At 41.8% G+C, this 23,407-nt stretch overlaps 1 protein-coding gene across 1 annotated transcript in view; it reads left to right on the top strand.

Moving 5' to 3' along the window:
* LOC308397835 (SH3 and multiple ankyrin repeat domains protein 2-like) overlaps positions 1–23,407 on the top strand; it is a 320,516-nt gene that overhangs the window by 272,683 nt on the left and 24,426 nt on the right. Inside the window, exons 17-18 of the mRNA XM_080884021.1 lie at positions 18,165–18,300; positions 19,291–19,371. Of these exons, the coding sequence (XP_080740147.1) occupies positions 18,165–18,300; positions 19,291–19,371 (217 nt within the window). The remainder of the gene's footprint in view (positions 1–18,164; positions 18,301–19,290; positions 19,372–23,407) is intronic.

The raw sequence follows: 23,407 nt of genomic DNA, 5'->3' as shown, positions 1-23,407 counted from the left end.
CATTACGGCTATCGTAGGCAGGAGCCTCGCGGAGTGATACGTACTTTGCTTCAACATGATATTACCGTATTGTGTGTGTATAACCTCTTTTTAAGTTTTGTGGATATTATACATGGTTATGCTGAGGATATGTCGGCCAGTTTCCACTGGAAATGCCTTTTGGTTAAACTGTCAGCGAGGAATTTGCACTGTTACATTTTTATATAACTTTAATGCACATAAAAAACAGCTGCTTGTTTAAGTGAAAATACATTCATGGGGTTTTTTGCACTAATAAAGTTGTGGAGTTGTAAAGTATTTTGTCTAGTGTCAATTATATCGTCAGTTATATCGTCAGTTATATCGTTATTGCAAATTTTCAAATGTATATCGTGATAAATATTTTTGGTCATATCGCCCTGCTCTAGCAGCGAACGATGTTTCCGGCTAAAGAGGATCCACTGATTGGATTTTCAGTCTACATAGATTTTGTTTGCAGCAATCAATGAAAATATCTTGTGCAGCTCCGTCTTCGTCTAGGCGTATCACAGTTTTTGTGTCCAGTTGTTTTTCATGCTTACTAGAAGATTACATCTTCCTCCTATTCGCATTTACAAATCTCTACAAATGTCTGATTAGAGTCGCACATGTAGGAAGAATTAGGCCATTAAAGTGTTAGAAGTCACAAAGATCCCCGCTTTAACTACCCTGGCATGCCAGATGGCTTGTTACACAGTGCCAGGGGCGTGTCCAGAAGGGCTTAGAGTGTCCACCACGCTCTCTACTTTCATTTATTTCTGCAGATTTTAAGTTATGAATCTACTAGCATATGATCCGTATGATGCTTTGTTACTGTAGATAAAGCTGCCCAATAATAACGTTGTTTCAGTTCAGTGGTATCTGAACTGTCACTGTCCACGGTTTACATTGCTGTGGACAAACAAATGCCTTCTAGAGAAAATGAGTTATCTGGCCACAGTGACAGGAGCTTTGTCTGGAGCAGCTTTCAGTCCTAAGAACACTGCACCAGCTGTCATGGTGCTAGCATCATGCTCTGGGTCAGGCTAAGCGGGTGTGAGCTCAGGGTGTGATGCAAGCTTTGTTTGACTGCTTGGCTCTCCACCACCTGGGCAGGGTGGTAGCTAACACCGTACACTATCAATTAGAGGTGGGAATCACCATACATCCCACGATACGATATTATCACAATACTTAACGCACGATATGATATTATTGCAATTTTTTAAAATATTTTGCGATATTCAGATTCTGTACATAAAGGTAAACTTTATCAATATTCATTTAATCTAATATCAAAGTCTCGCGCTCAGTCTTTCTCTCATTTCAGTCAGTTTTATTGTTGACAAACTGAACGGTTTGTATTACAGTCTAGTCCAACTTAACTGAATGCAACCATCTGGTACAATTATAGCTATTCTGAACTATGCAATTTATGAAAACTATGCAGCCCCTTCAGCAACTGAAGAATTTGAAAGTAAATTAAAACAAAATATAATTTTACATTAAATAAAAAGGTTTTAAACTTAATTAAAATAAAACATGTCTTAAATTAAAATAAGTAAACTGTCATGTTTATTGCTGCCAAAAAACAAGTTAAATACATTTGGACAGTGAAGGAATGTCAGGATTCTTGCTCAGAAAAAGGATCAACGTGCTCTGAAGTCAGAGTTCCAGTCCACAAAAACTTTTTTTGTAACAAAATATCGATTTCTGCCGTCCCTGTATCGATACATTATTAGCAAACAAAATATCACGATACTACACAGTATCGATTTTTTCCCCCACCCCTACTATCAATTAGTGTCCTCTCCGCTGCAAAACAGCTCAGCAACAGTTTGTCTTTCATCCTCGGGACGTAAATGTTGAACTGCAGTGACTGGAGTGAGTGTCAGTGTACCTGCAGTCAGAGTGGATTTCAGGGGGACTGGAGTGAGCCTGACCTTGTGTGGGTGTTTCCAGGAAAAATACAGTCAGCGTCGAGCTGATGTGCTAGGTTGAAGGCAGCAGGGCATTGCTGAACACACCGAGGTGCGTGTAGCATGTGTGTGCACACACGTATATGCGCTCTCATCGTCAGTTTGATATTCAGAGTCGAGACTCTTTTAACTAGGACTCTGAGTCATCAGAGTAAAACTCGTCTCATCTTCTTTCAAACCTTCATTTGCTTCATGATGTTGTCCTGCATCTCTCGTACACGTGCGCGCGCGCACACACACACACACACACACACACACACACACACACACACACACACACACACACACACACACTTTCTGCCTGTATATTTCTGTGTTTAATGAGTCTGCTTTGATATACAGACAGCAGCTTCCTACAAGGGGGAAAAACACACAGAATTCAGAGAGCTCTCACCCAGCCCTCAGTCTTACGTGAGTGCTGGGAGGTAAAGACGCAGAGGCAGATCAGGGTCCAAGTTTCTGTGAACGCTGCTGCTTTTAACATGATATGAAGATATGAAGGCAAGTACACGTACATGCCACTGTGTGTGACTACCAAAAATACCACAAACTGCAGCTCCTCTAATGTCCACTTGAGACTAGTTAAAAAACTAATTTCCTCACAGCAATAAAAAGCATTTTCATGTCCGGGTTCTCAAAAACAGTTTTAGTCTATCTGGACAGTTTCCCTTCCATAGCAACAAGGTGCAGCTGATTAGCTTTTCCACCTGTGCTTGGGTTTTCTCTGGACGCTCTGGCTCCCTTCTACATTCCAAAGAAAACCATCCATTCACTTCTGCTTATCCTTTTTCAGAGCCTACCCCAGCTGTCTTAGGGCGAGAGGCAGGGTACACCCTGGACAGGTCGCCAGTCTGTCGCAACCATTTGGGGTGGCTGTAGCTCAGGTGGTAGAGCAGGTCAGCTACTAACCCGAAGGTTGGTGGTTTGATCTCAATCTGCTCCAGTCTGCATGCCAAATAACCTTGGGCAGATACTAACCCCATGTTGCTCTCCGATGCACCCATCGGAGTGTGAATGTGTGTGAATGTTAGATAGGCACTTACAAAAAGTGCTGGTATGATTGGGTGAATGAATTAGTTGTATAAAGCGCTTTGAGTGCTCAGAGTAGAAAAGCGCATTTGCACTATGGGCAATTTAAAGTTTCTAGTTAGCCTATACCCACTGACTGCATGTCTGTGGAGTGTGGAGGAAGCTGGAGTACCAGAGAGAACCCAAGTTAACTCCACAAAGAGGGTCTCAGGACCTCCTTGCTGTGAGGCAAAGGTGTTAACCACTGTGCTGCCTGATCCTGTTGCAGGATGTCATCTTAAATGTTGATACTAAATTAGCCAAGAATGTAAGGTAGATAAAGTGCTTTAGGTGTATAGAATTAAGTATGCATGAATAGCTTCTACTATTATGGCCAGTATACCCTTACTGGCCACCATACCAGTATGGGTGTACTGGTTTGCTTGCCAAATACTGCAAGATTTATTTGCACACTTACAATTAATCATTTTCAGAAGTACTGCCGTCACTGGTCTCCTTTTGTTTTCTCTATAAAAATCACCTCCAATAACATTCACACTGTAACTAATACTAACATGGCCTACCTTTACAGCAAAAAGAAGCAGTTTTTGGACTGAAACAGTGACACTGAAACCTGTCACATGTCAGGTCTTTCAATCACAGTTATTGAAACATTGCTGAGATTCAACTTTTCCGCAGAATTGAACCTATTTTGAACCAGAGCCTGGCCGACACTGGCCTGATGGGGAGAGTGCTTACACGGCTGTTTAGGGAATAAAAGAATCTGAGCTTAATATATAAACCAACAGTCAGAACAAATCGTCTGTTTATATTTTGTGTTTCTGAAAAAAAGTATATAATGAAATATATAATATATTATAATAAATATGAAATCATATAGTAATATATAAATATCTTAATATGCTGTTTCACATATAAATATTTTGATGAAATATTATTTAATAAAATGGAAATATTAGATCACCAAACATTAATAGTGTTATCAGTTTTAAAACCCTGTGTTGGTCGGACTCTAATATGTAGTACAAGCAGTATGTTAGTGCTACTGCTGCTGGCTGACCCATAGGCTTGATCATGGATGTTTTCCAGTTGTTGTTGTCAGATACTGTTCATCAGCTGGAGGGCTACTTCTTCTTTTGTCCTCTACTTGTCCAGCTTCTTGGGATCTTTTAAGGACACGCTGCACACCATGCCAAGATTTACGTTTTTAGCTAATAGTTCTTTGAGAATCACCTAACAAGGTCCGTTTTATTTAAAATGTCTACACTGTGTTATCTTTGGCATTTTTCATAGATTCAACTAAAGAAATGGGAACAAAATGTTTCTTTTCTTCAAAGTGCTACAGTGTAGCACTTTGAATATTGTTCAAGAACAATTTAAAAACATTGAAGAAAGTCTAGTTCCTTGGAAGCAAGACATAAAGAAATGAGGACTGACTGCAGTATGTGTACGTGTGTGCCAAGTTTGGTTGTTCGACTCCAGGTTGTGTAGGGCGCGTTTGCAGACTGACAGACAGAGATTTGGTGAATTAAAGTGAGATATTGAAAAAGGAAAGTACAGTATTTCATAGTTAGCTACTTGTCATGATCCCCGCTTCTTCACTGTTGCTAGTCATTTAATCCTAGCTTGCATTCAACCTTAACTTCCTGTTTTTGGTTCAGTCAAGGACATAAAGCTGCTGCCGCTGGACTGCGATGGCCCTGAGCTTTTTAGAAGGGACAATGTTATGTCCAGGTCCATCAGCATGTCATGTCCTTTCATGTCTGCTGCTGATTTGTCTCTGTTTACACACAACTGCTCAGAGGTTTTTGATGCTACAAGAAAAATGGTCCGCAAGTAGTTTTTATTTTTAATTTAGTTCCATCAACCACCTCCCTTACTGCATGTATAAAATTATAAACACGAAGCTTTTGCACACTACTGTATATACAGTGAAGACAAGTCAGGTGACCTCAGTGAGGGCCTGTTAATCCCTGCCTACTCCGGCATCTGGATTAGTCGGGTGACATCATATCACGGTCTGCACAGGTCAGATTATAATTGGTTAATCAGATTTGTGGCTGTCAGTAAGTGAGGCAGCAATACTTAAATTAGAAGAGATTGGATTGGGCGATCAGAGCTCGGGGCAGCCCGTGTACAGCTAAATGGTCTGGATGATGCCTAATGGTTATGATAATGATAATGACTTCTAAATAGGCCCTTCTGCTTGATCTGCTGCCTTTTACATGCGTATTATATGGAGGCTCTGATTTCCCTGAGTGTTTTGCATCCATATGTGATGTGTTTGGCTGCTTGTGTGTGTTTGTGTACCAATGATTAAACTGCTAATTTTACAGCCATAAAGCTGCTGCTTCGTTGCTGTTTTCCTGGACTGTTTTGCCAGTTTATGGTCTTCCGATTTCAAATCTCTTTTGTGTCTTTTTCCATGTAAGAGGACCAGAAAGAACACTATTCACTCTTCTTCTTCTTTCTCTCTCACCTGTGCCCTTTCGGGGTTGCCACAGGGGATCATCTGCCTCCCTCTCACCCTCTGCACATCCTCCTTCACTACATCCATTCATCCTGTCTATGGTCTTTTTCTCCTGACTGGAAGCTTTTGACCAATATATTCACTATTCCTCTTCTGTACATGACTACACCATCTCAGCCTTGTCTCTCTGGTCACTCCGAATAAAAATCTTGAACTGTGCCACCTCCAGCACAGCCTGCTGTCTTTTTGTTAATGCCACCGTCTCCAAACCAAACATCAGAGTGCGTCTCACTACCAACTAAACCTTCCCTTTCACTCTTGCTGCTGCGTTTGTGTCACAAAGCATCCCTCACTATCGTCTTTGCCTCTCTTGTGCAATGTCCATTAAGCATAAGATAGTAGTGTTACTATCTTATTTAGCCCGAGACACAGTAAAAAAGCTGCTGTGTTGTATTGTAGCAGTTGCCCGAACCCCCATGAGTCGTCCCCAGTAAGGACATGTGAAAATGCAGAGTTTCACACACACTTTTGTTTTTCACACTTCTTTATCCACACTCTTGTACTCTTTGTTCCTGGCTGCCACTCACTGCTGACTGCTGAGCTCACTGCTGAGGAGAGGATAATTAGTTACACCCAGCTGGTGCACCAAAACCAAAACCATACTGCGCACATTCATCTTGCACTGCTGGATTCCAGTATGCAGTGGATACCTGGCCATGGGAAGGTGTTTAGCTCAAACTTGCAGCATACACCTGGTGGTTGGGTCAGCTCGCGTGTGATTAGCATGTTTACGTCTGCCCAAATGAAACAGATCAAGGTAGAAAACAAGTTCACTTTATTCTGACTAAAGAGCTCAGGTGTAAAAACAGCCTCAGAGACGTACATTCAGAATACTTATATGTAAGTAAAGCTATTACAGTAGAGCTTCAGTAGGGAAAATTAATGACCTACTCCTTCTTTTTTTATTTGAATTCTATAATATTTTTTATATATTGTCTTTTTTTTTAAGATAATAAACGTGATTATACAGGTTTTTTTAAACCAAGCTCAATTTGTCTGATTTTTCTGGTCCAAATAAACAGATCTGACCAATCGGAAGACTGCATTTAGCAACAAGTGCACTCATAGCTCAAATCGCACACTGGTACCAAATATACTGTATTTTTCGGACCATAAGGCGCATTAAGCGAAACCAAACAGTCAGATAAGTCAAACTTTATTCAACTCATTCTTCTTGCTTCCTCCACTTCTGTACCATTGATTCATTAATGTTGAATTCTCTGCAGCTGCTCTGTTCCCATGTTGTTGCAGTATATTAATGACTAACCTCGTATTGTGGATGGACTATCGCAGTTGTTCTCCTGTACGTAGCACATCACTATATATACCAGCTAGCCCAACTTCAGTAACCCTACAAACGTCACTGCTGTTTAGTTTTCTGTCTTCATTTATGTTGGAAGTGATAGCAGAGCTGTACGTTTGAATTTTTCAGAAATCTCTCAGTCAGAACATGCTATATCATGTTTAGGTGGAAACTAGCGAGCTAACTTCCTGCTAACTCTGTTACATAGGGCTGGGCGATATGACCCAAAATTCATATCTCGATATTCTTTAGCTGGATGGCGATATAAGATATATATCTCGATATTTAACAAAAAGAGAGTTCTTAGTCAAAGCTGTGTCCCAGATGTCACACAGGCACTTTTATTAACATAGAGCATAGATGTACATAAAATTTACTCAAAAATAAATTATGAGCATTTATTAAATAATAATGCTCCATAAATAAAAGAAAACAATGTTGTTTTTGTGCATAACAAAAAGCTCACAATTGTGCAGTCAAAATGTAAACTCTGGCTACATTCACTCTGCAGGTCTTGATGCTCAATTCCGATTTTTTGATCAAATCCGATTTTTTTGTCAGCGTGTTCACACTACAAATAAAATGCGACAGCAAACGCGCTCTAGTGTGAACGCTCAAAGCGGCCCACATGCGCAAAAGAAGACTTCACACACAACACGCTCTGTTTAGACCCAGAGCAAACAGTATTGTTTGACTGATGGCCCTTAATATAAAGACTTCGGACTTTACATTTCCCAATTTTTGCTTTAAGTTATTTTGTTATTGACATAATAATGTAAATAACCTAATAATGATCCTTATTGCTGTTTTAGAGGAGCGGTGCTTCAAAGGATAGCTGCAGATTTCTGTCAGAATCTGCAGATTATACAGTACAAATAAAATGTTTGTACATTGTCTTCCCAACAGTTTCACTGATATCTACACTGGATGGCCAGGAAGCGTTCGCGATGTCTTCTCTGGCGCTTCTCTGGCGCTGATAATTGGCGTCTGTCTTGTGTCAGTGACGTAAAAGACGGATTTAATGCGACCTGACGGTTCACACAGCAGTCGCTTTCTAAAACATCGGATATGTATCGGATAGGGGTGCAACGATACACAAAATTCACGGTTCGGTTCGGTTCGGTTCGATACTTTGGTGTCACGGTTCGATATTTTTTCGATACAAAAAAATGTTCAAGCATTTTTAATTTGTCATTTATTAAAATTATAAATATATATTTTAACTCAAAAGTACAGTTTTTAAATTTAACCCTAACCCTTGTGCGTGTTTTTTATTTTGACAGCGAATGCACACCTGCGGACCACTTACGTGCAGCCCTGGTTATTTAGCTCATCATATCGCAGCCACAGAAATTCTTTTGTCCATGAAACCATAAAGCTGCACTTTCTTTTTGCCTTATAGTCTGATTTGTCATAACTTCTCCGTTTTGTGGTAAGCTTTTCTTTGGCTGTCACTTCTTCACCCTGACCTGTCTTATTTGGCTCAGCAGAACTGAAATGCTTTTACACACTCACTCACATAAGCTCAGCGATTCTCTGCGCGATCAACCTCTCACATGTTTAAGCTTGCTGCGGGAGATTTCACTTGTCATGTTTGCATAGTAAGCTAACGATTAATAAGACGATGTCAGAGGAATTGGTGCACAAATTATCATCACTCACAGATCAGTGCTGTCGCTCTCTATACACAGTTCACACAATTGCAAAGTGAAAGCAAAAAAACAAGCGCAAATTCAAACGCGACTTCAATATGTCACATATTGACAGTGGCTCACCGATGCCAATGACATAATTACCCAGCTACATTTCCGAAAGAATGCAAAAGCATTGACATATATTTTTCCTACAATAGCCCGACGGGCAGGGAAGAGATAGATTTTGGTAGCCCGACTGAAAAAATCGCTAGCTCCAGGACGTCGGGCTAGCGATATTGCGAGCCCTGTATCTGATTGAGGAATCACTCATCTTTGGAAAAGAGAGTTTATTACAGAGAAATGGCTCTTTCCAAAATAAAAGCTATACTATCCGCTTCTTCTGGGCTATATTCTCAGCAGCATAAGGAGAATCATGTGCTAACAGCTGTCTAAATGACTCGGCTAAAGTTAGTAGCATGCTTGCTTTTTTTTGTCTGCTTCCACTTGTCTTTGCACTACGATGATGTCGGCGTAAATGTGCAGTCATATTCGTTGTGTTCCCACTAGTGCTTTCAGGTTAATCTCGTTGAAATGACCTTAACGCCACAACACGGCAAATCTCCGTTAACGAGCTACCGCCGATCGCTCCGTGCATGGGGCTAGACGGCCAACACGTTAACGAGCTAACTGCGCTAACACACTAGTTCACACCAATGTAATTGAGCATTGCATGGCACATCCAACATACTGTTTTACTTTAGTCCATGACTCGCTTACCTTCAGGGTCATACGTCACATGAAAACCAAAATAATTCCAAACGCCAGATCTGAATGAGAGTGGGGGAGGTCCATGTTAAAAGGAGAGCTTAACTTCTGTCTCGCTAGCTTCCTTCTGACTATGCTGTCTGTGTTGAGCGCTCAGTGGATCTGCGCTGGACAGTGCAGCCTAGGCGGAGTAGTCGAACACAGATTCACTGAGCGCTCAACACAGACAGCATCGTCAGAAGGAAAATTGATAAAATAAATTACAAATGTTGTATTGTTCGATACATATGCGTACCGAACCGAAAGCACTGTATCGAATGGTTCAATATCGATACGAATATCGTTGCACCCCTAGTATCGGATTCAGTACCACATACGAAAGTGACCCAGATCGGATTTGAAAATATCGGATTTGTGCCGTTCACACTGTCATACCATGATCGGATATGGGTCGCATAGGGTCAAAAAAATCGGATTTGATGCGCTTTCGCCTGCAGTGTGAACATAGCCTAACAGACGCTGAGCATAGTAACAAAGACAGATTTCACAGCTGCTCTGTTCCCAACTTCTACTGTGTGACTGACAGCCTGGAGTTTGAAATCCTCTTCGTAACCACGTCTCTTAACAGGTGCCATTTATGGTCCTTATTCACAGTAAGGTAATATTACGTTGAAGCACAGTACGTATCATTCCGCGAGGCTCCTCGGTAGCCGTAATGCTCTGACAATCCATCAAGCGGTGCAGCACCGTAGCTTACCAAAGTCGTACTAAAACATTTTTTGACAGATTGCTGAGCGCTGTGTACCACATAAAATCAGTTCGCGGCCATCAAGCACAACCAGAATTCATACATAAGGCGCGCTGTCAACTTTTGAGAAAATGCAAGGATTTTAGGCTGTGCAGCGCCTCTGGGCTGTATGCCGTTAGCGTGGTTAGCGTGGTTAGCTCGTTAGCGTGGTTAGCTAGCTAACACATTGACAGCGTCCAGCCCCACGCACGGGTCGATGCGCAGTAACTCGTTAACGGAGATTTGCCGTGTCCATCTTGTCACTTCCTGCAGGTGAAGCCATGGGGGAGGAGGGGGAGTTGTGTTCAGTGAAGGAGGGGCGAGGCCGAGTAACGTTGCGTAAAGACAAAAGTGGACGAAAGAGAGGCAAACTTGAGGCTCCACAAGTATAGTTATAACGTAACATAGACTATATCTATATAAAAGATATTGTCACATCTTATATCTCGTATAAAAATATATCGATATTTTTTTAAAACTCGATATATCGCCCAGCTCTACTGTTACATTTAATAAATTCTGTTTTCATGGATGCCTGAATGTTAAACTTCATAGTTACACCTGGTAAAGCAGCAACGCTGATCATTTTATTAAAGATGAAAGAATTTAGACAGTTTTTAACTCTCAGTGATGCTGCAGTGTTCGTTTGACTTTGAGACCTGAAGCCGACGGAGTTTAGGACCCAGATTACTCCGCGAGGCTCCTGACTACGGTAGCCGTAATGCTCCGACAATCCATCAAGCAGTGCGGCTTTGTAGCTTACCACAGTCGTACTAAAACATTTTTGACAGATTTTTGAGCGCCGTGTAACACATAAAATCGGTTCGAGGTCAGTAAGCACAACCAGAATTCATACATAAGGCGCACTGTCGATTTTTAAGAAAATTAAAGGAGTTTAAGTGCACCTTGTGGAAATAGTAAAATGACACTATTGTACCTAAGACACACAAATAAACTCCGCTCTGGCTCACTGAACTGATTCTTCTGCCTCCTCAGATGTGTTCCCAGTTCTGCCCCACTGACATCCTGATATATGTATGAAAGCAATTGTAATACAGCTTCAACTGCTGGATCAAACCATGCAATTCTTCCTGTGAACTGGATGAACCACAATCTCTGTTTCTTCCTTTTCTCTAAATGTTTTTTGAGGAACTTTAGAACCAGCACATCATCACTTCATGTCAACTTAATTTTTGTTTCTTTTTTCTGAGGACGAATCTCTGCAAAACCGCAACAGTGTGTGTAGATTTGGATCCGTAAAATTTTGTGCTGTTTTTATGCATTGTGCTTAGTTTGTAATGTCCTTAAGTATAAGAATAACTTAATTGATCCAAGAGGGAAATTCATGTGTCTGTCATAGCTCACCTGCTATTTGTATGGGTATTAAAAAGCCTGATGGCTGTGGGTGCAAATTATTTTCTGTATCTCTGTGTTTAACAACAGTAGGAGAGGAGTTTTGCAGTACTGATGTTTTCTGTTCCATAAAGATGTTGTAAAGCGGGTGATCAGACTTATTCAGGATGGCTTCTAATGTCTTCAGGATGCATCTTTCCACCACCTACCCCAGCATGCCCAGCCTGGCTCCAATTACAGAGCCAGCCTTCCTCACTAGTTTGTCCAGTCCTCTTGTAGTCTTACTTCTGTTGCTGCATAAACAGCAGACCCCAGCATACAACAGCACATTTGTCACCATAGACTGATAGAACATCTGCAGCAAGTTACTCCAGATGTCAAGAGATCTTTGTTTCCTTAACAAAAGGAGGCAACGATCATCAAATATCATTTCCTTTGTCTTAGAGGTGTTCACTATGAGGTTGGTTTTGTGACTCCAGTCGCTGAAGGCTTTTACAAGATCCCTATATTCAGATTCCTGTCCATTTCTGATGCACGCCACAATGGCAGGGTCAGCCAAGTATTTCTGGATTTGGCAGGACTTGTATTTGTATTTGAGTTGTATTTGAAGTCTGCTGTAAACAATGTGAAAAGGAACACCCAGGACAGTCCCTCGTCAAGCCCCCATGCTGCTCATTCATGTCCCAGAGACACAGTTACCCAAACTGACAAACTGTGGCCTTTCTCTTAGGTAGTCTGTAATCCAGAAAACAGAGAAGGAATCTACTCGCATCTCTGTGAGCTTGTCTTTTCGGTTGGATGGTATTGAAAGGACTTTAAAAATCAAAGAACATAACTCTCACATGAGCGCCAGATTGCTCCAGATGAGCTAGGGCTCTGTTTGCATGCAAACTGCAGAGGAAGTTTGTCTTTGATCTCAAGTCTCAGTCGGTGAAGAATCAGCCAAGTTTTTCATGATATGCGATGTGAAGGCCACGGGTCTATAGTCGTTCAGTTCGGGTGGACGCTTTATTTTTGGTACCAGCACAGTACGGGATGTTTTCCACAATGTCGGCACCTGCCCCAGTGGTAGGGCTTTCGTCGCTTTGGCTCTCGACGAAGGCCGTCGCACTTTTCTCCTCTCCCTTCCCTTATCTTCCCTGCTTAGCTTCTGTGTCCTTGTCTAGTCTCATCTATTTTCTACTCTTGCCCTGGAACACTCTCTCACAGTCTGTTCTCTAAAACCTAAAAGAGGAATTATGGATTTGATCAACTGGTCCCTGAATGCAATTGACACCCTCTTCTCAACGAGAAGCCTGGGCTCGGGTGAGCCTGAGTGTCCTGGAGGGACGTTCCCTGCTGGATACACGATGGGTGGGTGGCATAACTGGAGGGTCGTGTGCCTGGCGGGACTGTCGATCGAGGACATTGAAGATATCTACCTTTTCGGAACCATGATAACAGGGTTCTTGCTGATCGGAGCTGGCTTGGCCCTGGCTAATCGAAGATTAAAGAAAGCGGAATCGGCTGTTCAAAACACCACAAGGCTGCCCGTTGGGATTGAAACGATGGGACGAGTCGTGAGTTCTCAAAATGGGCTCATTGAGCGCAGCACGGATAAGATCTTGGAGAAGCTTACGGCTGCCGTGAACACTCAGACTAAGACTTCTGAGCGAAAATTGGATAACATCTTGGAGAAACTCACAGCGGTCGTGAGTTCTCAGAATTTGCTCTTTGAGCGCAAGAATGATAACATCATGGAGTGTAAGATGGATAACATCTTGGAGAAGCTCACGGCTGTCCAACGGGAGATTGAGAGACCAGTGTCGGACTGCTAGAACAGCTTTGAAATTTACATGAGTTGTTCGCACTAAAGTAAAAACCACCATCATTTCATGCGGCTACCATTTTGGTGCCAGCTGTGGTCTCAAGGCTGGAGCTGAACATAACAAATTCTCACCCTAATAACAGACTGTGTTTAGACTGTTCCCCCCATTCCATGCAAGGCTACCTGGGTCTGCTGGAAGACTGTTTACTTAGCCTGGCAGGGCGAAGGACACTATCAGCTAACTCAGGACACACACACGCATACACATACACTGATACACACTCATCCCCCTCCCTTTTCAAACGCCTTCGATGCTTGTTCCCTCCCGGGACAGATGGCGGGTCGACTGGACCAGCACAGACATGCTGCAGGACCGGATGCGCTGTCTACACCGGCTCTCTCTTACCCTTACCCGCCCCTGTTGCTTGTCTTGTGTTTCTGTAGTGTATTGACAGTCATGTGCTTTTTGTGCCCGGGAGCAGGTTTACTTTATGTAAACAGGATTAGATCGCGGCCATGCAGGTATGTCCGCTTCATTTATACGAAAGCAACAGCGATATTCCACCACTGTTCCACCATAAATAAATATTATCAATGTAACTAAAGATAATGCAGCACCTGATCCTTTTATTGATTTCACACAGATACATACAGGTCATTTCCTAAAAAAGGGAAATGTACTACTAACATTCTATTACATGTATGTGATTATTACAGATGTAATTCATATTTCAGAGTAGTAATTGTAAATTACTTCGTGTAATCAAGATGAGAGACCACGGCTATAAAAGCGAAGGTGGATTTGGGAAGCCTGTCGCAGCCATGTCCTGTCCGTATACGCGACCAACCCATTGCGGAAGGTGCAAGATTGATAAGGAGAGTCCTCAGAATTCAGCGTATATTGCGGGACAGACAGGATCCTTTAGCTCAGCGCGACAGTGTGCTCATTGAGAGATATCGATATTCCCGTGAGGGTATTATTTACTTAACCAACTTGTTGACGAGGGGGTGCAGGACCACCACCTGTCTTTTTTTCCTCTGCCCTTTTCTTGGTTGCTGTTATGAACAAACTAACAGAGTATTACAGGCCAGTATTACCTTGCCAAGAGACGAAAAGCAATCTAAGAGATAAATATTACCATTCTGTAGAATACTCCTGTATTCCACTTTTACTTGTTCCCATGTTCTTGTGGGTCCTGTTGTGGCTCTAATGTGAAAGGGGATATAATATAACATATTATAATATAATATAATGCCATATGATATTGGACAATATAGTGTCATATGATAGATCTACCCTACCGCCTACTGGTGTTGGCCAGAGGGGCCGATGGCGCGATATGGCAGCCTGGCTACAACCGTAGCTGCCTCCACCAGTGTGTGAATGTGGGAGTGAATGAATAGTGGTATCGTACAGCGCTTTGGGTGCCTTGGAAAGCGCTATATAAACCGAATCCATTATTATTATTATTATTATTATTAAATTACCTACGAGTTTGATTTGTCAGCAACTTTCTGCCAGCCCTCTCTCCTTGCTTTTGCAGCCTTTGCAGTGTTCTCTTGCGTTTTAATTAAACTCTGAAACTCCTGAAATCCCGCACTCAGGAGTTCTTGCTCTGCTGCCGAAAAATACCGAGCCGAGCGCACTCCTTCGACATTTTCGCCGACCAATCAGCGGGTTGCCGATCAATGTTTCTACTATCGATGCGTAGCCCCTTTTACGACACCCAGTGATGTCACATTACTGCGTCCAGCTGTACTAATCGTCAACAACAGGTGTGTTCGGGGAACCGGATTAGCGAGCTCACGGTTAGCGCGATGGTTTGGTCTTGGATGTTTCATTTGATCTTGGATGTAGTAAGCGACGTACGAAGCACAGGGCCCAGAGAAAGAAGCTATCCCTGAATCTGTTTGTCCTGGTTTTATGTGACCTGTACCGTCGGCCTGACGGTAATAGTTCAAACAGTTGGTTGCTGGGGTGAGAGTGGTCCTTGATGATATTGCCAGCTCTGCTGAGGTACCGAGAGTTTGCAGTGACCTCCAGGCTGGGCAGAGAGCAGCCAGTGATCTTCTGGGCTGTGTTGATGACCCTCTGCAGTACTTTCCTGTCCGCAGCTGAGCACCCTGCATACCATGTTGTTATGCCGTACGTTAGGATGCTCTCTATGGTGGCTCTGTAAAATGTCACCAGCAGCCTCTCCTCCAGGTTGTTCCTCCTGAGCACTCTCAGAAAGTGGAGACGCTGCTGGGCCTTTTTAACCACCGCCGTAGTATTTGCAGTCCAGGAGAGGTCATCAGAGATCTGCACGCCCAGAAACCTCATGGAGTGTACCCTCTCCACACAGCTCCCGTGAATGTAAAGTGGGGCCGGGTCTGCTCTGCCCTTCCTGAAGTCCAAGATAAGTTCTTTAGTTTTCGTGGTGTTCAGTTGGAGGTTGTTAACTGAACACCACTCAGTCAGTTTGTTGACCTCATCTCTGTAGTCCGACTCCTCCCCCCTTGAGATGAGTCCAACCACTGTGGTGTCATCCGCGAACTTTATGATGGTGTTTGAGAGATGGGTAGGGGAGCAGTCTGATCTGAGGAGTTTGGAGGCTCAGTTGACATCTTGGGGTGTTTGTGATATGATTGTGTTTAGTTGTTAGGTATACATCAAAGTATCATCAGTGTGATTTTACAGATACAGTGAAATAGGTAGTGTAAAAATGCTAACATAACTTATCACTATTTAATCAACATTTCAAAATCAGACAAGATATATTTGCATATTTTACAAAGTTTTGAACACTTTTAACATAGTAGAGTTACTATTGCTGCTTTTGCTTATAGTTTAATGTTCAGTGAGAGAAATCTAGTCGGTTTTGTGCTTGAACAAGTGCATAAAAGTCAGGTTCACTATCCAATTATTCTCTTCCACTTAACCTTATCAGGATCACCTACTCCAGCTACCATAGGGCAAGAGCTGGGGAACACCCTGGCACAGTGCTAACACAGAGAAACAGATAACAACCCCACCGCCATGCTGCCCCATGGCTCGGTGTCTTAGGTGGAAATAAAAAGGTCAAAATCCATCACTGGGAATGTTTACTAACATATAAAGCTAGCCATCTTCTGGGCATCTCTCTTGATGTATGGAACGTTCTCCTCTTTAAGAGAAGAATGAAAATCCAGCACTGATACCGACTTAAAGTGCTCGATAACAAATTGCAACAAACTGTGATTCAGTACTCTTGCCCTGATGGAGTTAGCGGTTTTGGTATAATAATACAATCCACTTTAAAAGTCCAACTTTTTTGTACAGCCACCATCACAGCTGTGTCACAGACATCACAGCTTTCCTCCAAGAACAAAAAGTCCAAATTGTTTCTTTGTTTTTAATTGAAGCTTCAGATTTCTCACCGTGTCCTTGAGCCATTATTATATGAGCTGATGTTTATGACGTATACATGGAGAAACATAGAGGGCAGCAGCCAGGCTCCTTTATGAATATTGCAGCCATGAAGATTTTGTTGATTCCTTCAGCTGCTTATTTTGAAAATTGTTAATCAATTTCCTGGTTTCATTGTCTTTTATTTGGACGTACAGAGGTGTAAGAAGTCTGTTCTCTTGTCTGTCACTGTTATGTAGAAGGAGATTGTACAACTCTGGCCTGTACGTTGCTGTGAAATAAAGTATTTGTCCTTTCCTGAATGTTTCAGATCATCCAACTAGCTTTAATATACATTAAAAATAACCCCTGTGAATACAGAATGATTATTTAATTCATTAAGGTCAGTTTTCATGATTCAGCAATAAGAAAGAGATTTTGGCAAAAATTGGCAAGATGTCAAAAGCATCTTGATCATCACCGAGACTTTTGGGGAAATTATCTGTGACAAAAGTCCCCGAGACAAAATGTAAACTTTTTGGAGGTTTTGGACGAGCTACGTCCAGATGAACAGAATCAACCTTTTGGGATTTACTTACCTGGATGATTGAGCATGCATCAAGACACTTTGATTAAGGCTAAGTGTAAACAGAATTGTATGCAGCCCATGGGTGAACCCTGGGTAATTACCAGGATTTGTATCTTGTTTTCTCATGACAAGCGTTTATCCACAAAGCTCAATATTTTGCTTTCAACAGAATTTTGTTCCAAAGGTGTTTGAGTGGTTTTTGTAATTATGTGATCTTTGCAGATTCCAAATCCTAAAGCAAAGTAGCAACATTCCTAAATTTCCTTCATTTAGACAGCTTCTCGGTTTGCAGACTAACACAACATTTTTCAGCTCCATGCGTCTCAAAGCTGCTTTTATAATTCTATGAAAGTTTTTGTGATCGAGGAATGGTTCACACCAGCCGGTCTTTCAACAGGTTTTGACAACGGCACAAGTTTGTTTTTCATGCACTTTGCAGGTTTTAATTTAGAACATTATATACACGTTTCTATGATATTGTGAAGAAGAATTACAAGGATTTAATATGTTTCAAAATCTTTTAATGGCAAATAAATAAATTAGTTTTGGCCACAGCTGTAGAGAAGATCAGTGCTGGTCAGTCACTGAACTTTGTAGATCTTCATTTATACATTTATGTCCTTAGACAGAACATCTGACTCAAACTAGCTCATGGCACAGTTGTTAGCACAGAGACTCACTCGCTTTAACTGCTTGAAATATGTCTACACAGTGTGTTCAATAAAAATACATTTTAGTAACGTTTTAAATCAAACTAGTGGATGTGGTGGCTGGAGAGACAGTTTACCAGTCTGGTTGGTTTCCAGTAGAAAATGATGGTTTGCACTGTGAAGCCATACTTGCACTTTTCACAGTTTCTTTTGTATTGAATTTTGCATCTTCAGATTTAAATGAGCAGCAGTTTTCTCCCACACAAAACTGAGGTGTCGGTCCAGTGTTTACATGTTTGTGCTGTTCATAAATACGCAGTTAATAACATGAGCAAAGATGCAGGATAAGAAAACTTTTGGTTTGTTTGTGGCAGGTGAACCAGGAGAATGTGGTGAAGGTGGGCCATCGACAGGTGGTCAACATGATCCGCCAGGGAGGCAACCGGCTCCTGATTAAGGTGGTGACAGTGAGCCGGAATCTGGACCCCGAGGACACAGCACGCAAAAAAGGTACAGAGACTGAAAATGGCTGCCAGTCGTGTTTAGACATGGATTCGAGAATATAATCGTCATGAGGTGCTTCAGCTGAGGAGCAGCAGAGCACAGCTGTAGCATACAGCCTGCTGTAGTACAGTGCTGTGTGAACCTGATCACAGATGTACCTCCTGTATTAAAATATTAAAGTGACACAATGACTGATGATTTAGTTCACTATTATCTGTATAGCTAGAAGAAATCTCAGCGCACTATGTGTTGTAAAGCAAATCCTCTTTAATAGCCAAACATCCATCCATTTGCTCCCACTTTTCCAATTCAGGGTCCCGGGAGGAGCTGGAGCCTATCCCAGCTGTCACAGGGCATGAGGCAGGGTGCACACATATAGAGACAGACCGGTCACGCTCAGATTCATGCCTACTATAAATTTATAATCACCAGTTAGCTAATGTGTTTGGACTGTGAGAGGAAGCTGGAGAGACATGGTGAAAACATGAAAACTCCAAGCAGGATCTCCTTGATGTGAGGTCACAGTGCTAGAGACCAACAGAGGTCAGCTAGAGGTCAACAGGAAGAGACCTCCAACAAAGCCATTATCAGGGAGGTCATCTACTGAAACTGGTTGGGGGGGAAAGAAGGACTGTGTAATAATACCCCTCAAAGACCATGAGAAACCGGACCAACTCTGTGCTTAGGATACAAACAGCAAACACGAGAGGTCAGACCAGGTGGTTTTAATACAAACTAGACAAAATCTACACATGGAAATAAGCAAACCTTTAAATGTTTGTCAAAAATCTCTGATCAGAATATTGCTTTTGTCTCTGTGTTTTTCTGATACTCTATTATATTTTCCTATCATCAGAAAATATTTCTAATTTGATCCTTTTCCCTCAGTGAAATTTGACTGATCGATTAAAGATTTACCTGAAAAGGTGTGACGCCTCCAGATCACTGCAGATGACCTGCCTGCTTTTGGTCACATGTCTGTTTCTCTCTGCTCAGCTCCTCCACCTCCAAAGAGAGCCCCCACCACAGCCCTGTCAATGCGCTCAAAGTCGATGACGTCTGAACTCGAGGAACTCGGTAAGAGCTGCAGTTTTGACTCTGGTAACTCACAATGGCAAATGGGAGCAAGTGTCTCACAGAAGATCTTTTTTGTACCTCTTTCTCATGGTTGGTTAATCTCTCAATAGTGGATAAAGGTAAGCAGATAATGCTGTATAACCTTCTGCCATCCATTATGCCCAACTTCATATTCATTTGCTCACAGTGGCTGATTGAGGCTTTCGTTCAGACTAATGCAATATGCGTTTCCATCATCTGGTCACTTTAGTTTGCCTTAAAGAAGAAAATAGAAGAAAAACGCTTTTCCTCCCTCATCTCCTCTCCTCCGTTGCATGAAGTGCTCTTGCTTCTGGATGCCCACACTCATCCACACTCATGACTTGTTGCTTCTGCTGCAAAGAGCAAACGAGTAAAAAGAGCATTAGTGTGACTGTATCGTCTTCGTCTTTCTGTTTGTCCGTGTGTACGATGTAGTGCTGGGCGATATGACGATATATATTGTGTGGACAATAGAAAAGTGTCTATTGTGCCTTTCTATCGTTTCTAACCTAATTTTATAAATTATTACATAAAATATATCATTAACCCTTTAAAGCCGGTCGGAGCAGCACGCTCCGTTTTGCGTAAATCCCTGTAAAACCGGAACCGCGTAAGCTAGCGCAATAATTTTCTTTGCATATGAAACCGGAGGAGTTGTACTTACATCTTATGCCATCAGCTTGTCCTCGGTCACGGTTTCCTTCCACATATGGCTTTGCAAAAATTGCATAAAAAGCACTTGCAGCAACAAAAACATAATATTCCAGAAACAGGCTTTGCCGATCCGATCAGTTGTTCATAACACTTCCTACGTTGGAATAGACGTCAGCGCGAACTATCACATGTCCGCCATTAACTGGCCAGAACCGGAAGTGACGTCATTTTCACAGAAAATGTTTTTTATTTACCTTTAGGGCCTTATAAGCCTATGCTGGAGTTTTTTTAAAGTCATGTTTGACTTTATGCTTTTCTGTATCGCTTATAACTCAAATTACGCTGTTGGAAATAGTTTATTTTGATGCACATGCTGGTTTTTTTTGCAAATTTGCACTATAATATTTATTTTCATTTTTCCTGCAGTATATAAAAATTAGTGTATCTCAAAAATAAAACTATGAAGACACTCAAAATAAATTTCCTGTGGTGGGAAACTATTTTGTGCAACTTTTTTGTATTTGCAGTTTTGAGGGATAAGCCTCTTAAATTTCTCTAACTAGAAATATATGTAAAGAAAACCCCAAAAACAATTTTCAATTTTTTTTTGCACTTTTTTGCAATTTATGTAGTTACTATGGACTTAATGCATACGTATTATTAAAATTTGGGCTATAATGGTTGTATTGATGTATAGCAACTGGAAATGCTCCCACAAATGGCACTACAGCATGTAAAAATATAAAGATAAGTTCTGGCAGACTTGGTTCTATGGTAGGTCTTAAAGGGTTAAATAGCCTGTGGCAAATATATTAGTGTTGTCTTCTCACTATACATACTCTTAACTTTATGCAAGAAGAAATAAAGTATAAAAAATTATATTTTTCACAAAGAAACTCCCTCTTGTGGTTTTGCGACATGGTGCTGCTTTACGTGCACCCGGATTTGCAACATGCTTTAAGGTAACTCAAAACGATGGACGAGCAACAGGTTGCAGTTTCATGCCCGGACATGCAACAGGCAGACACAGCTACACAAGCAGCCCAAGAAGAAGCACTTTTACCGAAAAGAGGGGGTACGTCTGTGATTTGGTTACATTTTGAGTTCAACAGCACCAACACAGAGCAGAAGACGCCCATTTGCAAGCTATGCTATAAAATTGTTCCTGCACTCAATGGCAACACAACAAATCTCTTCTATCACCTACAGAAGGTCCACGAAAAAGAATACTCAAGATCAGAAAATCCGAGCTAAACCAAGTTGTGGAACGACGGGAGCAAGTTGGGAAAAGAAAAACTATACCAGCTGAAGATACAGCAGTCTTTCGCACAAGGCACGCCGTATGAGAAAACGTCCCAGCGCCATAAACAAATCACAGGAGCCGTCTCGCATTTATAAATGCAAGACGGCATTTATACATTTCTAAAGGCATGGCCCCTGTTTATGTAGCTGAGAAGGACAGCTTTCGTGACCTCGTCAAAGTCCTTGATCCGAGGTATGTTATGCCCGGTCCTAAGCACTTCAGTAAAGTCGAGTTGCCAAAGTAGAGAAGGATGTTTGCAGTATCGTGCATTATGCCTTGACGACTGACATATGGACGAGCAGAGATACGCAGCCCTACATGAGCGTAACCATCCATGTCATTAACAAAGACCTCTGCGCTCGTTTACAGACTGCGTACTTTCCAGATGACCACAGGTCAGGTGGTATATCGTGATATATATCGTTATCGTGATATAAAATAATTCATATCGTGATAAATATTTTTTCCATATCGCCCAGCACTAGTACGATGTACATTTTAGAGGTGTTTTGTGTTGTCCTGACGCCTCATGACAAACAGCAGAGTTAGAGTTTCTGAGATGATGCGTTCAAAGGAGACACAGGCCTGAAAGGAGGGCAGCCATGAAATGTGAAAGGAGCATTAGAAGAGGACAAACAATCAATTTATGAGTGCTCACACGCATAAATGTCCTACCTTTCCCAGGTGAAGAAAGGTTTTTGGATGTTTGATTTTTACCTGATGTTAAAGTTGTAACCCTTCTTATTATAGTCTGAGGTGATGACACCTGTCGTTACCGTGATGACACAAATCATTGTTGAGCTGATCCTTTGGTAGACAAACAACAAACAGCAGCAGGTGGATCTCTTTCCACTGTAGCCAAAGGTTTTTAAACAGAATTTAGGAAGTAATAACTTGTGACTGATGTCACGCTGAACTTGGTTTGCTTGCAGAGGACGTGGATACATGCAGTTTGTTGCATGTGGTTTTTTAAAGCTTGCTGTGGTTGCTGCTAGCTGCTCGATTCAAACTGATCTGCTGGCAAACCCAAACTTACTTTGACTTGTTAGGCAGACACATGTTAAAGGAGACCTGTTAGAACTTTTAACCTTTTTTTTAATCTTTGGACTAAAGCAGCATCGCACATGGTCCAAAATAATTGTTATTTGTCTTACACTTGGTCTATGTGCAGCTCATCAGACAGATATCATGGCAAAATGTGCAGTAGACACACATGTCCACTGTGTCCGTGCAGAAGTTGCTCTAAGCTGCAGTAACAGCACGGGGGGGATATTTTATTTGTGTTTAAACAGGCATAACTAACACATTTACATATAAATTTGTGCTGTCAGCGTTAATCTAGTTAAAAAGATGTTAACGGCATAACTGCATTAACGCAGCAAATCTCCGTTAGCAAGTTACCGCGGATCGCCCCTCGCGTGGGGCTGGACGTGGCGCTGGACCGCGCTGACGCCATGCAGCCCCACGCACAGGGCGATCTACGGTAACTCGTTAACAGAGATTTGCCTCGTTAATGCAGTTATGGCGTTAACATCTTTTTAATTAGATTAACGCTGACAGCACTAATGTAAATACACATTAGCTGCCTAGCTTCATCGTTTCAGCCAATTACGAACCTTAGAATCTACTTCATACATTTTTTACTCACTGCTGACTTCTTGACTTCAAATGTATAATGCATTTGCATGTGTGCATGCATGAGTGTCCATTTCACATTTTGGAGAGGCACAGTGTGAAATGGACACTGTGGAATACACGTTTTGCTGTGATGCTGGGTTGCATCAGTTTATTTATTCTTAATGAAGTCGTTTTTTCGCTCCCACCTCCCACTCACCAAACACTCTTCTGATTGGCTACCACATGCAAATAAAAAAACTATATATACAGATATATAGTTGACTGCATTTAAACTGAATATGATCACACCATCATGTCATCATATCCAGGAAGTTGTTTCCATAATTTCCTAATAATAATTTCAGTTTCTCTTGGCCAGATGATAGGACAGTTTTCTTCTTTATCTCAGACTGTTTTAAACGAGCTTGGGCCCACATCCTG

This window comes from Rhamphochromis sp. 'chilingali' (genome assembly GCF_963969265.1).
Source record: "Rhamphochromis sp. 'chilingali' genome assembly, chromosome: 6".
NCBI lineage: Eukaryota > Metazoa > Chordata > Actinopteri > Cichliformes > Cichlidae > Rhamphochromis > Rhamphochromis sp. 'chilingali'.
Note: the sequence above shows the minus strand (reverse complement) of the source record. Positions and strands in the feature narration are given on the sequence as shown.